Source organism: Pelodiscus sinensis, chromosome 1 (genome assembly GCF_052426305.1).
Source record: "Pelodiscus sinensis isolate ZL-2025 chromosome 1, ASM5242630v1, whole genome shotgun sequence".
Lineage (NCBI taxonomy): Eukaryota > Metazoa > Chordata > Testudines > Trionychidae > Pelodiscus > Pelodiscus sinensis.
Genome location: NC_143052.1, coordinates 27,193,286 through 27,210,199, shown reverse-complemented (window position 1 = coordinate 27,210,199; position 16,914 = coordinate 27,193,286). Strand labels below are relative to the sequence as shown.

The 16,914-nt window shown below is 43.0% G+C and overlaps 1 protein-coding gene across 20 annotated transcripts in view; it reads left to right on the top strand.

The window, feature by feature from the left end:
- The window catches only part of SRPK2 (SRSF protein kinase 2), a 248,897-nt gene that overhangs the window by 119,102 nt on the left and 112,881 nt on the right, over window positions 1-16,914 (top strand). For 13 of the 20 annotated variants that reach the window (XM_089775439.1, XM_089775449.1, XM_089775459.1 and 10 more), the window contains one exon: window positions 15,529-15,612. The exons of the other annotated variants lie outside the window; for them this stretch is intronic. In XM_089775439.1, the coding sequence (XP_089631565.1) occupies window positions 15,529-15,612 (84 nt within the window). The remainder of the gene's footprint in view (window positions 1-15,528; window positions 15,613-16,914) is intronic. 20 annotated transcript variants of the gene reach the window in all.

Sequence of the window (16,914 nt, the reverse complement as noted above, 5' to 3'; positions counted from 1 at the left end):
AATGCTATAATACAAATGCACTATGATATCACTGATAATATATTATCTAAAGTCAAGGTATGTCAGCCCTACTGAAAATAGACAAAAGAAAAGTGAAACAGCGTAATATTATTTCGTTATTAAAACTGGTTGCCCCAAAGTGAAGAGTCCTTTAGTTATCTTTGGAGAATTCAAAGATCCATCAATATAATAAAGATGTAAAGAGAACATGTGGAACTGTAGAACATTAAAGAAAAATTCCAACCTGTAATGATAAGCAGAGATTCATCTGAGTTTTTCTTTTTTTTTATCTGGGCACTAAGGATGTAAATTGTTACCCAGTTAACTGGTTATCCAGTAAGCCTTAGGCTTACTGAATAGGTAAATGGTTAACCAGGCTGGGTGGTGGGAACCCAGACAGGGCAGCACATGGGGCTGCATTCTCCCCGGCATCAGCCCTGGACACCTTAGCCCCGCAACCCGGTCAGAATCCTCTCCTGCACCCAGATCCTGCACAGTCTGTTGCACCCCAGGCTCCTGCCCCAGGTCACAATCCTCTCTTTCACCTAAACTGCCTCCCAGATGCTACACCTCCTCCTGCCCCCTAATCCCTTATCCTAAGATTCCTTCTGCACCCAGCCTCCATCCCAGATACCTCACCTTCTCCATTAATATCATGAAAGAGTACAGCCCTTGACCACTTACCAAATTCTTGGAGTGGTTCCCCCATGAAAAATTATTGCCTACCCTGTTCTATCACTGTGGGCTCTCACTTTTGTGAACTTAGTGTGCTACCATAGTACAAATAAATAGCCTCATTAATGAGGGAAGTTAGTCTTTAAAGTGCTCTTAGAGTATTTGCTTTTTTTTTTAAAGTTACTCCAGACAATGTTAGAAAATGAAGCATGTTGATATTGTATAATTATGCATCCCTGCACTGTTACATCAGTATGCTTGTGCTCTGACCTAGAGAGACCACGGCTAGGCAGGTGGAGGGGTGAAATCATCAGAATAAATAAGGGCTTGAAAATGAACATCACTATCTTTCCTAATGTTATTAGGAAAGATAGTGATGTTTATTTTCAAGTGGAGATAGATAGTGATGGTAACATAGACTCAACATGGGTAAGTAAATAAGATGGTACAGTGCAATTCTGGAGAGACAGTACAATAGAAAAAGAATGATTACAAAGCAAAGTCAATACAAGTTATTTTGTTTAAACTTGTAAGAAAATTTAAATGCAAACCAACATTTAACATTTGAAAGAGAAACTCACAAAAGCTACATTCAATTTTCATTTAACATGTTATGACGTGTTCAGGTTGCTATGCTGTGTGTAATAATTGCAGCAGTGTTGGAGTTTTCTCCTATAATCGTCATGATTGGAAAAAAAATATTTTTCCAATGTCTATGATATAAAGAAGTCATTTTTTATATTTCTTTATGAATATTACAGTATCATAGAGAACTAAACAGGAGAATTAAGATGGTATGTAAAGCTCCCACTTCTTACTAAATTAATCTATTTTCAATATTTGAATTATTTCCACATGCATTTTCCAGTATCCACATTTCATCAATATACATTATCTATTCCCCTAACTGAATTCATTTGTAAATAATATACTACTTTGAGAAATCTCTTGTCTATATAGAAACTTACAGTGGATAGTGTTTCCACTATCTGCTGCTTTTTTTGTTGTAGTCTTTAACCTTAATCCTAAGAAATCATTATCAGCTAAAAAATAAAAAGTAAAAAAAATGAGAAAAACCTGTTTTCATATAGTCATAAGAAATGAAACTGAAGCTTGCTGGATTGCCAAATTTAATAAATACAGTCAAATAGTTTACTTTAGCCTTGCATTTACATTTTAAAATTCATTTTCACTATTCACACCATGTATTACAGAATTATTTCTACTGGTTTAAAAGTGATTTGTTAAATCAGCAGATATAAGTTTTAAGTGCTTGGCAACCTGTGCTATTAGCTGAAGAGATTGAAGCCTGCTCCTGATGCACAGTGATATTCAGTCCATGGATTCGGCACAGAAATTAGTTTTTGATAATTCACCCTGGCATTTAACTAGATGTGGCCATTTAAATACTATTCTGCGGTGAATAGTATTTTTTTTTTAATAATCTCTCATCTTAACTAGGGATGTAAACGACTAGTCAAGTTAACTACTCGACTACTTGCATTGAAAGCCGGTTTCCCCTAGCACCATATTTGTGGTGCTCCCCCTCCCCCCTTCATGCTGCTGTCTCTACCAGAGGCAGCAGAATGTGGGCAGGGCAGGAGAGGCAGGCCCAGGCTCACTGCAAGCAGATGCTACTTTGCATATAGCAGAGCAGCACCTGTCCATGGGCATCCCAGCGGGAAAAGGCTGCTGTACCTAGGGTTGCCAGGTGTCTGGTTTTCTACTGGACAGTCCGGTATTTGCGCCCTCTGTCCGGTAGAAAAATTCAGAAAATACTGGATATGTGCAATGTCCGGTATTTTCTGAATTTCCATCTGGGCGCCGGACGAAAGCCTGGCGGGGGAGGGGGAGCGACTGGGAGGTGGGGCTGCGATTGGCGCTGGGAGCCCTGTGGTCGTGTGCAAAAGCCGGGTGGGGCAGGGACGGTGGCTGGGACTCCCAGCCACTCCTCCCGCCCAGCTTCTACTAGCAACTAGAGGGCGTGCCTGCTGGGGGCGTGTCCTGTTGGACTCTGGCTGTTGCCAGTGGCTGCACCCTCCCCACCCCCGCCAGCTCTGCTTCCCACCCCCCCTTCCTCCGGCCCCCCTCCTCCCGTCCAACCCCCCAGCCCCCGATCCCCCTCCCCCAAGCTCTGCTTCCCGCCCCCTCTTCCTCCCAGCCAGTCCTGCGGTCCCCGACCTCCCCCCCCCCGCCTCCTTACTCCTGGCCAGCCCCTCCCCCTCCCAGCAGGTCCCTCTTCCCCCCCCTCCCAATCAAGTGTGTCCTGTATTTTGGGTGCGGGGGTGGGGGGTGTCTACCTGGTAACCCTAGCTGTACCAGGTGAGATCCAGGACTGAGCAAGTCCAGCAGCGGGGGTAGGTTCCGGTCCCGATGCGAGCTGAGACTGAGCCGAGCTTGCTCAGTTCTGGCTTGTGCCAAGTCCAGGACCTACCCCTGCCTGCGCTGCCTGCGCATCTGGCTCCTACTACATTTAAACTGCAGAGCTGTAGCAGGGGTAACTAGGACCAGGCACGAGCCGGGACAGAGCACCTTTCCTTATTGATTAATCATGTAGTCAATACAAATTGTATCGGCTACACAATTAGCCTATTACCCGCCTGTTAACATCTTTAATCATAATCTCATCTTTAGTCATGTGTCCATCCCACTTCGATTATCATCCTTGAATAAACACGTGCAGTCATTATAAAAATTAAAGAAAAGTCTAATCAGTTTATTTTATCCATATCCCTGCCAATAGAGAGGACCACATATATTTGTTTATATGAAGTAGTTCCACAAGTGAAATTATATGTCTTTTATATTGAAGAATAATAGTTGAACTGTTGAAGATAAATTACTTGGTCTTCCTCAATCTTTTTCAATTAATGAGCAATCTTGTTACTCCTTTTTGTTCTGTGAGGAATTTTATGCCCCATAGGGTGATTATCATCAATTGACTGAACTCTTGTTTAAAACGCAAATAAACCAACCACTACTGCTTTCTTTCAGCACAAGTGGACTTGTAAGGCTTTTGGATTGTATTCATGATTACTTTTTCCTTTTTGAGTCTTTTCTGTAGTCTCTGTGCATATTTTCAATTTGATGCTTTCCAGATTACCACTTCTATGGTGACACTTTATCATTTCTTATTTAATAGATGAGATTCAATGTAATTGGCACCTATTGGGATACCAAAGATTAATGTAATGCGGCATTTGAGAAATCTGTTTATTTTACTTTATTCTGTAAAGAAAAAATACCCAAACTTGAAAAATGACTTAAATGGTTCTCGAGGGAGAAATTTGAAAGATGTACAGAACGAATAATTTCTGTATAGAGTTGTTTCATCATTGGTCTTTCTTGGGTTCCCAAACAACTCTTTCTAGCATCAGGAAATATTGTTAAGAATTGTTTATTTAAAAAAAATTAGCCTAGATTATGTGACTTTTGGATCCAGCAACTACATGCTGTTACACCTTCGATTATTTAAAAAACCTTTACATTTTGTATATAAAATCCATTTTCATCACTGATTTACTGTGCTTTTGTCAGTATTCAGTCATGTTCCCTATAACTGCCTTTAATACTGCTGTAGGTATATCAGTAGATTAATTGTACTTTTATGTTCTCTTCAAGAAATTAACTCAAATTCTTTGGTGTTGCACAAAGAAATTGCCATTTTTAAAGAATAGTTTTGCAAAAGTAGATGATTGTTTACAGGTGGCTTCACAGTTACCATAGAACATGTCTTCTAATAGTGTTTCAAATGCAATAAATGCAGGGTGAGCGTGCCTTTTGGTAGGTTTGGAAAAAAAATTTGTAAAGAGATTAAAATGTGAAAACATTTTTTTCCAAACCTACCAAAAGGCACGCTCACCTTACATTTATTGCATTTGAATCACTATTAGAAGACATGTTCTGTGGTAACTATGAAGCCGCCTGTATCTGTAGTTGTCTTATTCAGGGCCTATCCCAATGTGGTTGGGTTACAATGCCTTGTGTGGAGGATTTTAAGAACTATGCCTCATGTCCTCACTTGTTCTTGGTAAACAATAAGCACAGCTGTTGCCTCTATTGCCTTGAGGGAGCACATTTCACAACATGTTGTAACATCTTCAGGTCCTTTCCACTGTGGATCTGCAAGGCGTGTCTCCTGTGCCTCTTCAGGTTTCTCATGGAGGAAGCAATCCGCCCTGTGTAATGTTCAGTTCTGGATTGGCACTGAGTGCCCCACTCACTTCCTCTTTGTGCACAAAGCATGACAAAGCCAAGAAGGAGAGCTGCAGGCAATCCCACGGACAGCACAGCATGTCCCCATCATGCACTGTTGTGATGCACAGTTTTTGTCCCCGAGCCATGCCCAGTTGGGTGATATGTTGTATGCAGAATCAACTGTGCCAACTCCTGTGACTAGACACATGGTAGGGAAGAAGGCCAAGAGGTAGAAGGAGGCACCCGTACAGTCGACTGCCACATTGTCCATGAAGCGTGACCTCACTCCAAGGTATGCTCCTGTTTCTCAACAGGAGTCCCTGTGCCTCTTCTGTGCATTCCCATCCCTCTAATTTGGCCTTTAGTGTGATGTGAACACCTCTATCTGCTGTATCCTCTTCCCGCTCCTCTCAGCTCCATAGCCAACTACCCAGTGCATGGGCCGCTCCTCAGGGGTTGAGATCCACACACAACGGTTGTGGGACTGTCTGCACTGATGGACCTGCCACTACCAGAGGTGTCTTCAGACACAGGGCTTTTCAGTGGAAGAGCTGTCATTCTCCCTGGTATCCCAAGGTAGCTCTGACTCCCAGGCACATCTGTCATACCAAATGGGCTCCTTTTCACCGCTCTGGTCCTATTGTGATGGTATCCCTATTCCTTGGGTCCACTGGACCTGATCCCATGGAAGCAATGATTCGCATAGAACCTGTGTCATTGCCTATAGCACATTTAGAGGCCTCACACCCTTCCATACACACCTTTCTAATAGAACAGTCCAGCTTGCATGCAGAAGCAGACTCAGTGCATGACCCAATGCCACTGGCCCCAGTGGCAGCATTCTGCTATCTGGACAAAGCCCTGATTCCCTCCAACCCTCTTGCCTCCTGATGATTACTGCTAATACCAGGAGCTGCTGCAGAGGATTTGGATATCCCCTTAGAGGAAGTCCAGGACCAATCCCATCTATCACTGGATACTTTCAGCTTCAGGGACCAGCCCACGTGGCTCTGCCCATCAATGAAACCATTTTCCATCCCATTCAAGAGGTTTGGCACAATCACATGTCCTGTGCCCTGACACTGAGAGGGTAGAACACTGTAACTTTGTGACATCCAAAGGAGTTTATTTTCTCACCCCACCCCGGCTTTGGTGAGGGTGCACACCCCAATGGAATGGGCAAGTCAGCATTGCTCCGCCTTCACCCCTGCAGATAGGGCAGCAAAGTGCCTGGTCTTGCTCATCTACAGACTTTATTCATCTGTGGCCCTGCAGTTTCACATTTCAAACTATTTCAGGCTCTCTCAGAGAAGGCCAATCCACCATCCAGGACCTCTCCTTCAATGAGGAGAGACCGTTTTCTGATAAGATGGATGAGGCCCTTCACTTCCTGAAGGAATCTAGGGTAACCCTCTGGTCTGTGGGGATTTACAGTCTCCACCCCCCATCACCAGAACCATAAGCTGCTGTTCTGCCCACACCTCTACTCCCCCCCACCTATCCACTTCTTACACCTCGTAACAGGAGCCTGCCCAGTGGTGCTGCAGATTCCAGCATCCATTCCCATTGGCATCTGTCACCTCTTCTGTCATGTAATAGCACCAGCCAAATTCTGTATTTTGATGCTTACATTTACCATTCGTTCTGTTCCACAGCCACAGGAGGTGTGGTTTGTAGCCCTTGACAAGAAAAACATGTATTTCCATTTCAGTGTCCGCCCAGCCCACTGGAAGTTCCTTTACGTTTGCCTAGGTGACAACCACTGCCAGTTTAGAGACTTCCCTTAAGCCCTGCCATGGCCTCAAGGGTCTTCACCAAGATGGTTGCAGTTGTTGCAGCTCACCTTTGCTGCCTGGAACTCTCTATGCTCCCTTACCTGGATGACTGGCTCCTGGTGGCACCAGCACTCTCTAGAATATCATCAGCTTTCGCTGCTCTCCACTTGCTCCTTGCCTCCTTTGGCATTCTGTCAATGAGGAAAAATCCATGTCTCTCTTGATGCATGTGATCCATTTCATTGAGGCAAGTCTGAATTTCATAGCAGCTTGGGCCTTTTTCCCAGTGGATCCTCACAAACCTCATGGCAACCCTGAGCCACAACCCATGTACAACATAGTACACCTCTGTCTCTTCCTTGGCTACATAGTGCCCTGTTCTCATGTGATGCTGAATTCTACTTCCACATGTGCTGTCTACAACTGTAGCTCATCTGTCTGCATTATTCAAATCAACGACCTGGACTCAACCCTGACTGTTCTGCTTTCAATCTGTGCTTTCTTCATGTGGTGGACCAACATCACCAAGGTGTTATATGGCCTCCCATTCAGCACAGCTGTCCCTACAGTCATCCTTACATCTGACACCTCTCTAGCTTGATGGGGTGAGTATTTACATGGCTATGATGCACAAGGAGCATGGGTTCTCTGTGAAGTGTGCATGCACAACAGTGACTTGGAACTTTATATGGTCTGCCTACCTTGCCACACATTCCTGCCTCTTCCCCCACAATCAGTACATCCAGATACACTCAAACAATATCACCTCATTGACATGCATAAGCTGACAGGAAGACATCATGTGGCCATCTGCCTCTGGAATTGTTGTCTTTGTCACATTATTGCGTCCTATGAAGCCTACCTTCTGGGGATGCAGAACTCCTTGGCACATGCATTCAGCTGGATCTGATACTTCAACCATGAGTGAGAGCTCCCTGACCTTCCTCCCTCCTCTGGCACGCCTGATATGTCCCTTGTTGGAACCTGTTTGCCACTCATGAGAACTACATTTTTCCCTCTCACCTGTTCCTGAGATGCTACGGGTTGTGATTCCAAGAGCAATGCTCCTCTCCTTTCATTGTCAGCAATCTCCAACATGCCTTTTCCCGCCTTTTCCTTCTCCCCCAAGTTCTGTGCAAGATCTGTCATGGTTGGGCCATGGTCCTCCTTGTAGTCCCATGCTCGATTTGGATTCTAGTTTCCCGCAGACCATCTGCCCACCCACCACTTTCTCTGCCCTTCCTGACCACTTCACAAAGGAAAGTGGCAGGGTGTGACATCCAATCGAGGCCTACTTCAGCTGGCCTTTGGATGGAGCTTGTGTGCAAACAATGCTTAACTCCTGCCCTCTGTATACTTATGCACAAGAGATGAGACTCTACATGAGCAAAGTAGAAGAGCTTCACCTCCTGAGCATAGTGTGATCCCTTCCCTTCCAGGATATCTCTATGTATGTCATCCTAGACTGCCTTTTGGAACTTAAGGACTGGGGACTTGCATGCTTAGCTCTGTCTGTGTCCACCTTGCGGCCCTCAGACCTTCCTCTCCTTAGGGAATGGACACTTATTTACCTTCCTTACCACTGCTTGGCTTCTGAGGGGCCTGAAGAGCTACTTCCTGATGGTCCTTACGCCTATCTGCCTCACTTGCAACCTTAGTCTTGTGCTGTCTGCCCTCAACAGACTTCCCTTTGAACCACTGGCTATATGCTCCCTCTCATGCCCATCAGTACAGGCCCTCTTCCTTGTGGCCATCAATTCTGCTTGTGGGCTAGCAGATTGGTGTCTGTGATGCCTGTTCCCCTATATATATTCTTCCATAAGGACAGACTCCCTGTTCTTTGACCCTGATTTCCTCCCAAAAGTAGTCTTAGACTTCCATCTTCTGGTCTTCCATCCTAACCATGCTCCACTTCTGTGGACGTGACGTTTGACTCCCTGTACATTTTAACAAATACTAACATTCTACTTAGTCATGCACCTTCTCCTCCTCCCAACATTTCTTTGTGGCAGTTGCAGAACAGTGAAGGATTCAGGTCCTCTTCTCTCAGTTCACATTCAAGTGGATTTTTTCATTTAAAGGGATTGAGACGTTTGCACGCCATAGCCTGGTAATTAGGGCACTGGCCTGGAATGCAAAAGGACCAGGTTCCAGTCTCTTCTCTCCTTGATTCAGAGTATAATACTTCATCTTAGATCACTTTGAATCAGGCAGAGCGAAGATTTGAACGTGGGTCATCCAGGATATTGCCTTAACTACCAGTCTATGAAAATGTGAGTTTCAATAAAACTTCACAATGCAAATGTTTAAACCAGTATGTCTCTGTCATGAAGCATCTTGCCTGTCACCCTTGGATATGGCATCAGACCCTCAGGCTATGTCTAGACTGCCGCTTTTTATCGTAAAAAGGTACGCAAATTTCGCTCCGCTTTCCCAAATTTTGGGAAAAACTCTGCTTTCGTGAATCAAGGAAGACGACAGAGCTTCCGAAAGAGCACATCTGCTCTTCCGCAAAAAATGACAGAAGAGCAGACATGTTCCCTGGATGCGGCGGAGTTTTTCTGGGTTACCTCCGGTATCCTGGCAAAACTCCATAGTCTAGACCTAGCCTCAGCAACTGCTCAGATAGCATTGCAGTCCTCCTATGTCAGTTCCGCACATTCCCTGGGTAGGGTGCCCTAGCAGTCACAGCTTATAACAATGCCCTCCTCCCCCCCCCCCAGGATAGCCTACTCTAATAGACAGCTTGTCACAATGCCCCTCTCTCTCTGAAGGCAGCATGACATAGCAGCCACTGTCTGTAGCTATGCACCTCTTGCTCAGGGCACTGTGGCCTAATAGCCAGAGTCTGTAGCCACACACTGCTCACTGGAGGCAGTGTGGTCTAATAGCCAGAGTCAGTAGTAACGCCCTCTCTCCCAGGGCATTGTGGCCTACCAGCCAGAGTCAGTAACAAGAAGTGTGGTTCACCTCATGGGGTTGATAAAGTTGGGGTAGCAGGACCCAGGCCCATCTGCTCCACCAGATCCCAACCCATGGCCCACCAGTAGCTTGGCAGAGAGTCCCACTGCAACACGCCAAGCTCCCAGGGACAATTCCCTGTCTTAGGTTGCTTCCTACCAGTCTCTTCCGAGTAATGCTCTGAGTCTCTCCCCTCCAGACAGGGGGCCTTGCCTGCAGCATCCCGCTGACTGACCTCCATGTTTTGGTCTGTCAGTGGTTCCCTCTCAGGAGTTCCAGCAATACCTAATTCCCCAGCGTCAGTCAGCCCATATTGAGCAGTTCCACAGATCTTTATAGCTGACCTCCAGCTGGAGTGTGCCCTGTGGCTGTGTGTGCAGGGCCACTTTGGCCAGTTGAGCCAGGGTCCCCCTCTCTAGCCTAATGCAGGGTTGATACATCTTGTCAGAGTCTCCATAAGATGTTTCAGCATTGACTAAAATGTTTTCACGACCTCTAATGGTTAGATGTGATACAAACAAGATTACCTCTAAATATATATAAATAAAGTCTCTTACAACAGAATTGACTGTCTGCAGATGAGTTAGGCAGGGATTAAAAATCCCATTTTTCAGTTGTCCTTTAACGTAAATAGTTTCTTTGGTGTTGAAAATGTCTGTGCTCACTCTTTACCTAGAGTGAATTTTTGGAGGTTTCAGTTAATTTTGCTTATAGCATTCAATCCTGAGGCTGAAGCCTATGTATGTCTAGCCATTATTCATAGTATATTCTGATAACAAGAGTTAGAGGTAAACTTATTTTTAATTGTAGTGGTTTCTGCAGTATGCTTAAAGAGAGAGAGAACAAAATAAGACATAAGCTGTGATCCAGTTAATTCACTGAGGTCCAGATATGGCAAGTGCTATGTGTTGGGATGTGAAATCTTTTCTCTTCCAAGAATATCATTAATTTCTCATTGTGGCTTTTATCGGAGATAAAGTTGAGAGATAGTCTTGCTCTCTAATGATAAAATAGTTCAATTTTGCCCTAACAGAGTGCAAGGCAAATTCAAGTTTATGTACCTACACAGCACTCAACATGTCCATCTCTGTGATTCAACATAAAACAGAAAAGATTATAATTAGATCCACAAATATATATTTCTTATGCTGTAGCTTTTGAGGTTAATAATACAAAAATTTAGAGGTTTGAAAGAAAAAAGTTGAAATACCGTTGAGTAAGTTTAATGAGGCCTTGGGTCTCCAATAAATTTAAATGACCAAAAGCCTAGTAAGTTTATTCTATTACATATTAAATGTCCATAGTCTCTGTTTTCCAGAATCTGGGAATGGGCAACGGGATGGATCACTTATTCTGCTCATTCCCTCTGAAGCACCTGGCATTTACCACAGTTGGGAGACCGGATACTGGACTAGATGGACCATTGGTCTGATGACAATATGGCCATTCTTATGTTCTTATTATTTAAATGTTTTTTTCCTGCTTACATACAGTGTATACTGGCAGCTGGTGGTGACAGTAGAAATCAGAGCCAGTTGGCATGGCAACATTATGAAGTATTGCAAGATATGCAAATACTGTTCTGTGATCAGTTGTTGTATTGTTCCTCCTATCTTTCTGCATGGAAGATATTCTGCATTTTTAGACAAAATATATTTCTACCACTAGCCCTTCTTTTGCAGCAGACTTATATTTAATTCCTTAAAGATTTGTATCTACAGAGATGCTGTCAGAAGACTAGTAGAATGATATACAAGTTGAACCTCTCTGGCCTGGGACTCTCTGGTCTAGCCACATCTATGGTGTGGCAGGACCATGGACAAAAGAGCACTGGGAAGCTCGTGGCAGGGAGTGTAGCTGCGAGCCAGGCAGCCACGGCTGGCCATGGAGCAAGGAGCCTGACAAAGCCCAGAGCCAGGCACTGGCAGTGGCACCTAGAAGCAACCCCAAGGTTGGCCACAGGCAGTCTAGCCTAGTGGCGTTCCCAAGGCTGGCCCCAGAGCCCAGTGGCAAGGCCCAGGAGTAGCTGCGGAGCCCAGCAGCTGGAAGCCCGGGATTGGCCAAGGAGCTGGGCCCATTGGCTAAGATGCAGGGAGCCTGGCAGCAGGGCCAGTAACCGGCCTGCAGCCAGGAGGGGATCCCAGGGTCTGCTGACGGGCCCCGGGAGAGCCCAGAATCCATCAACAGAGGTGCCGGAATTGACCTCTCCTGGTCTGGTAAATTGTTTCCTGTGGGACTGGTCAGTTCTGAAGGTGCCAGATCCGTGAGGTCCAACCTGTACTTCAAGTAATCTCCAAACTTTCTTTTATTAAATGTATCAAGGAGTATTCCTGTAACTTTATATTAAATATTTTTCTTGTTAGTAGTTAAAGAAAGTTAGTAAGTTCAGGGAATTTATTCATCTGGAATCAATAAATGCAATTTTTCCTAGAAGAGGTGAGTCTCAGGTCTGCATGGAATTTTCTCCTTCAAAATCTTTTACTTCAGCCAGTCTCTTCGCATTCCATGTGTACCAAGCTTGGCCACAAATGGGAGAATCAGATACATACTGTAGATATGATCAGCTCATTCAGAATCTTTTTTGCATAATATTGAAAGACGGGAGAAGAGGAACAAAGGCATCCATATGTACTATTTTCAGATGGATAAAGTCAAGAACTTGTCAGGCCTAGAAGTTATTCAGAAAAGTTTGCCCTCCCTCTATAAGGGCCCATTCATTCAGGCATGCTGTCGTTCCCCATGCAGAACAGTGTTTTGGTCAAGTAAATTTGTTGTATGGCTACCTGGTGTTCAGTGTATTCTTATTCATTACTTTAAAATAGCTCTGTTGTCTTTGATACAACTTTTGGACAAAGGGTTCTGGCATCTCTCTCTTGCTTTGTTTTATTAAAACTCTTCATGTGAGGTGAGAAGAAATAAGAAAAGAAAAAAAATCAAATGATTCCTGATGTTTTAAGTTTTCTCTCTCATATATATATAGTAGCCCAATGTCTGAGAGTCTGTAATGCTGGCTGTTTCCTCTGTGCTACGCTGTTGCCTGAAATGCTGGCTGGTGCCTCTGGGCAGCGCTGTTGCTGAAATGCTGGCTGTTCCCTCTGGGCGGCCTATGCTGCATGAGGAGTGCGGGGCCCAAACGGCCGCTTGCTCACCCGTGGCGGCTTGGCTGAGCGGCACAGAAGTCAGCCGAGTGCCATGGCGGGAGGTGAAGTGGGGCGGGGCGGTGACGTGCGGCTTGACAGCGGCTCCAAGCCCCGCCCCCTCGCCGTGAATTTCACCGCCCTGCTCCCCCTTCGCCTCCCACCATGGTGCTCGGCTGACTTCTGCACTGCTCAACCAGGCTGCCGCGTGGGAGCAAGTGGCTCAAGTGACTGTTTGGGTCCATGCAGCACGGGGAGTGCGGAACCCAAACGTCCGTTTGGACTCCGGTCCCCGGAGTGAGAGGCAGGAGGGGGAGGAGAAGAGAAAGAGAGAGACAGAGAGAGAGAGGCATGAGGTGGAGGAGAGCTAAGAGAGAGAGAGGGGGAGGCAATAGGAGAAGGAGAGAGAGAGAGATGGAGCGAGAGACTGGAGGCTCAGGAGAGAAGACGGACATAGAGGAGAGACCTGAAAATCCTGTCTTATGATGGGCTAATTGGCTAGTTTGTGGTAATTGTTTTTTCTGCTGGCTACTTCTAGCTGTAAGGGATCTTGGAGCACCAGTTGCCCACAAGAGAGAACAGTAAACAGTAAATTTAGGAGACCCCTCCCCCCATAGGCCATGATCAAATTTTGCATTTAATTGAAACTTCTGAATCCTTTTTTTCTTTTGGAGTATTTCTAGAGAGAGAGAGAGAGAGAGAGAGAGAGTGCTTGTGGTCTTACTTTACTGTTGTTCTTCATTTCTATTTTTGTATAATAAATGAATAACATAAAGTTAACCTGCCTGGAGAAATATCATCTCTTGTAATTATATTAATTAGAATTGACAGTTTGTCGTCTCAGCTTGGGTAGTCAACAAGAGAATGAAAGGAAATAATTTCTCTGAAAAGCTCTACCTGCTTCCAGAACCGTGTAAAGACTGATAGGGGTTTTTGTTCTCTTCTTTTTTAAAAAGAGGAGCCTCCAGGCTTGGAAAGTTGAGGAGGAATAATTCAGTTATAATGGACCACAGAGTATAGGGTGTTCTGTGTGGAAGGAAAAAATTATAATGCTCTCTTGTATGTTTTAGTGTATGTGTTAAATTCATATTTGGGATATCATAAAAGTGCAATAATGTAAATAATCTTTAGTTAAAAATTTATTGTGTTACATAGAAAGTTTGATAATGCTGCTTTAAAAATAGTAATTGAAGTTGATTTGCTTTTTGCTATAATTTAAAATTTTAGCATTTTCACATTTTCCCGTCAAACGTGTTTTGAAGTCCACTTGAAAATGTTTTATTTACATTTGTTAAAATTATCATTTCAGTAGTCTTTATAGTTGTACATAAAATCTCAACAATAACTAATTTTATATTTTGTTCATTCATCTCAAAGAAGGATACAAGAGTAGCTTTCATAATATCTGATGATTCAATAAGAGGACATGTAAAGTAACCCTGTCAGACGTGCCACTGTTTAACAAGAAGCGCTGAAAACTGTGAAATAGAGTAGCACGGGGATAACAAAATTTAACATTGGTAAAGGATCATAACTAGTTTTTATTAAACTATTTGACAGAAATTCAGGTAGCCAAATTAAGCGTTAGATGTAGTTAACAGGTTTATGTGATGTATAGCATGTGTTCGGTTTTAAAACCCCAGAAAACTAGAGAAGTGCTTACATAGATAATCAGCCAGGTGCTATGCTTCCCCATCCCCTTCTCAGGCAGCAAATAAATGTAACCCCTCCAGAGATGGCAATCTTACAATCTCCATACACAAAACAGAGCTCTCTCTCATTTTAAATCAGCACTTTGTATCTTGTAAGTAACATTCTTAATAGTCCGATAAGAAACTATTTGAAGTCTCTTCCTCCCATCCTTCCTTATTCCAAGAATCACTAATATAACATACACGAAGACCAATAAGAACAACCTAGCACAAATTCCCAGTTAGAAAATACAAGGATTGCAAAAGAGAAAAAAGAATCCCTTCCAAAGTCAAATATATTAAATTGAAAGTCTCAGAAATGAAGGATTTTTTGTTAGACTGTTTCTCTAGAAATATCTGCTTTTCATATTCTGCAAATATTAATTACTTTTTGGCCTGTGGAAAGAGGTTATTGATATTGCTTTGGTGTTTACTTCAAGATGAATAATAAAAACTTACATATTTGCGAGATAAGTTATAATTCTCTCTAAAAGGCTAACAATATCTGGAAGATATGTGCAGAAATAACACATCAGCTTTTTGATACTAAATCACTGTAGATTGCAAGATGCTAAAGCAACAATGAAAGCTCTGTCCCTAAGAGAGAGGGTCTTAGTAAAGTCTTGCTAAATTTTGTAGTGCCAGGATTTTGCCCATCCTCTACCTGCTCTCCACTCCTGACCTCACAGCTATCACTAATACTACTCCCTCCTACTCTTTCTTTCCAGTCTGCTGCCCCTTTTGTACTTGCTCCCCACTACTCTTTCCCTCTTCTCTCCTTCCCTCACCTATCATTTTCCCCAAACACACTTCCTCTCAGCACTCAGCACTTTTGCCCCTCTACATAGGTGTCTGGTGAAGATATTCTTTGGTGGAAGAGTAAATTATAGCCTAACTAGATATTATTGACACATTCTCTGAAATGTTATCCAATGTGGAATCTCATGGCTGAAGTTAATTACTATAGTTTCTAGAGTAATATCATCCAATATGATGATTCTAAACATTCAAAAATATGCCCTTGTTACCTAACTCACTGTTTTCAGGTATGCCAACCAAGTTGACGTTCATGATTATGCATTTGTTTTCTAGCTCATCAGTCTTAATGTTGAACTGTTTAGAGTCCTTGAACACGGTATCCAAAATGGCTTCATGTGCAGAAGATGAAGTTTCAAGGTTTGTGGCATGGAGCTTTACACTGAATTCTTTTGAAAATGGATTAGAGTTTTTTTGTCACCATCCAGCTGGCCTTGAATGCTATTTGTTTATTTATGTTATAAAACCAATTTTTGAAGATGGTAGATTTCAGGAACATTAATTGATCTTGCAGAAAGATTGATGGTGACTGTGCTGAAATCGTGTTTTTGTGAAACCAAATTCAGTTTTATTTTGATAAAATGACGGTACAGAGACACATCATGCTAACAAAAATAACATGAGGAATAAAAATTAATCTAGTTCCATGAAAAAAGTATTTAGAAACACACTTGCTATAAATAGTGCCTTGCAAATCTGCGGATAGCTGCTTTGTCTGCAGACTATGTTTGCAGATCATGGATTGGGTGCAGAGACAAATTTTATAATTGCACAGGACTTTAGCTATGATTTATGCATGCGTTTTTCCTTTCCTTGTTTTTGTTCTCTCTCACTCAGCCCCTTATTTTTAATTGGTAATTTCCATCTCAGATTTAGCAAAAAGGAGGTTGAAATGTATTCAAAATTATCTTTCTAGAGCTCAAAATTTACTGGAATAACACTTCTTCCATTTGCTTCTGGAGGAGGTGTAGGGGGGGATAAATTTGATACTCGTAACTTTTAATAATATTGCGTAGAGTGAAGGCATAGCAGCTTCTGTGCAGGCTGCTCCATATTGTCAATGAAACTTATTTCTGATCAACTGTACTATGTTATTCCAAGTGGTATATTTTCGTAGCCTGTATATTGTGCAAAAATATAGGGCGTGTGTATTGTGGTATGGATCCTATGTAGGGCTGTGATAAATTTACCTGAATAATTTTTCATTATGGGAGCAGTATTCAAATCTAGATTTCCAGTGTTGAAAAGTTAACATGTTCCCCCAATGTATTTTCCTGTCCTCAACTTTCTCAACTATTGTTTTTAGTGGAGAGACATTGATAGTTTAAATAAGGTCTTTCAGAGGGCTGGGATTTGCATTAGTTGTGAAAATAAGTGTAGATAGTTATGGCTGATGATGGAGGACTCAGATTAACCTTACCTGTAGCAATATGATATATTACTGATCTCTTTTTCGGAAAATTAGATTTTGTATAAATTTATAAATAAGAATTCAAAACTACCCATAACATCAAACTATTTGAGAGACACCCCCCCCCCCCCCCCAAAATAGCAGTTAGGAACCTAGAAACCTTAAACATGTTCTCTTTTTCTTATGTGTGCATAGCTGGTGACAACCAAAATGTGAAACATCTGTAATTGTTCTAATTATCATATAGAAAA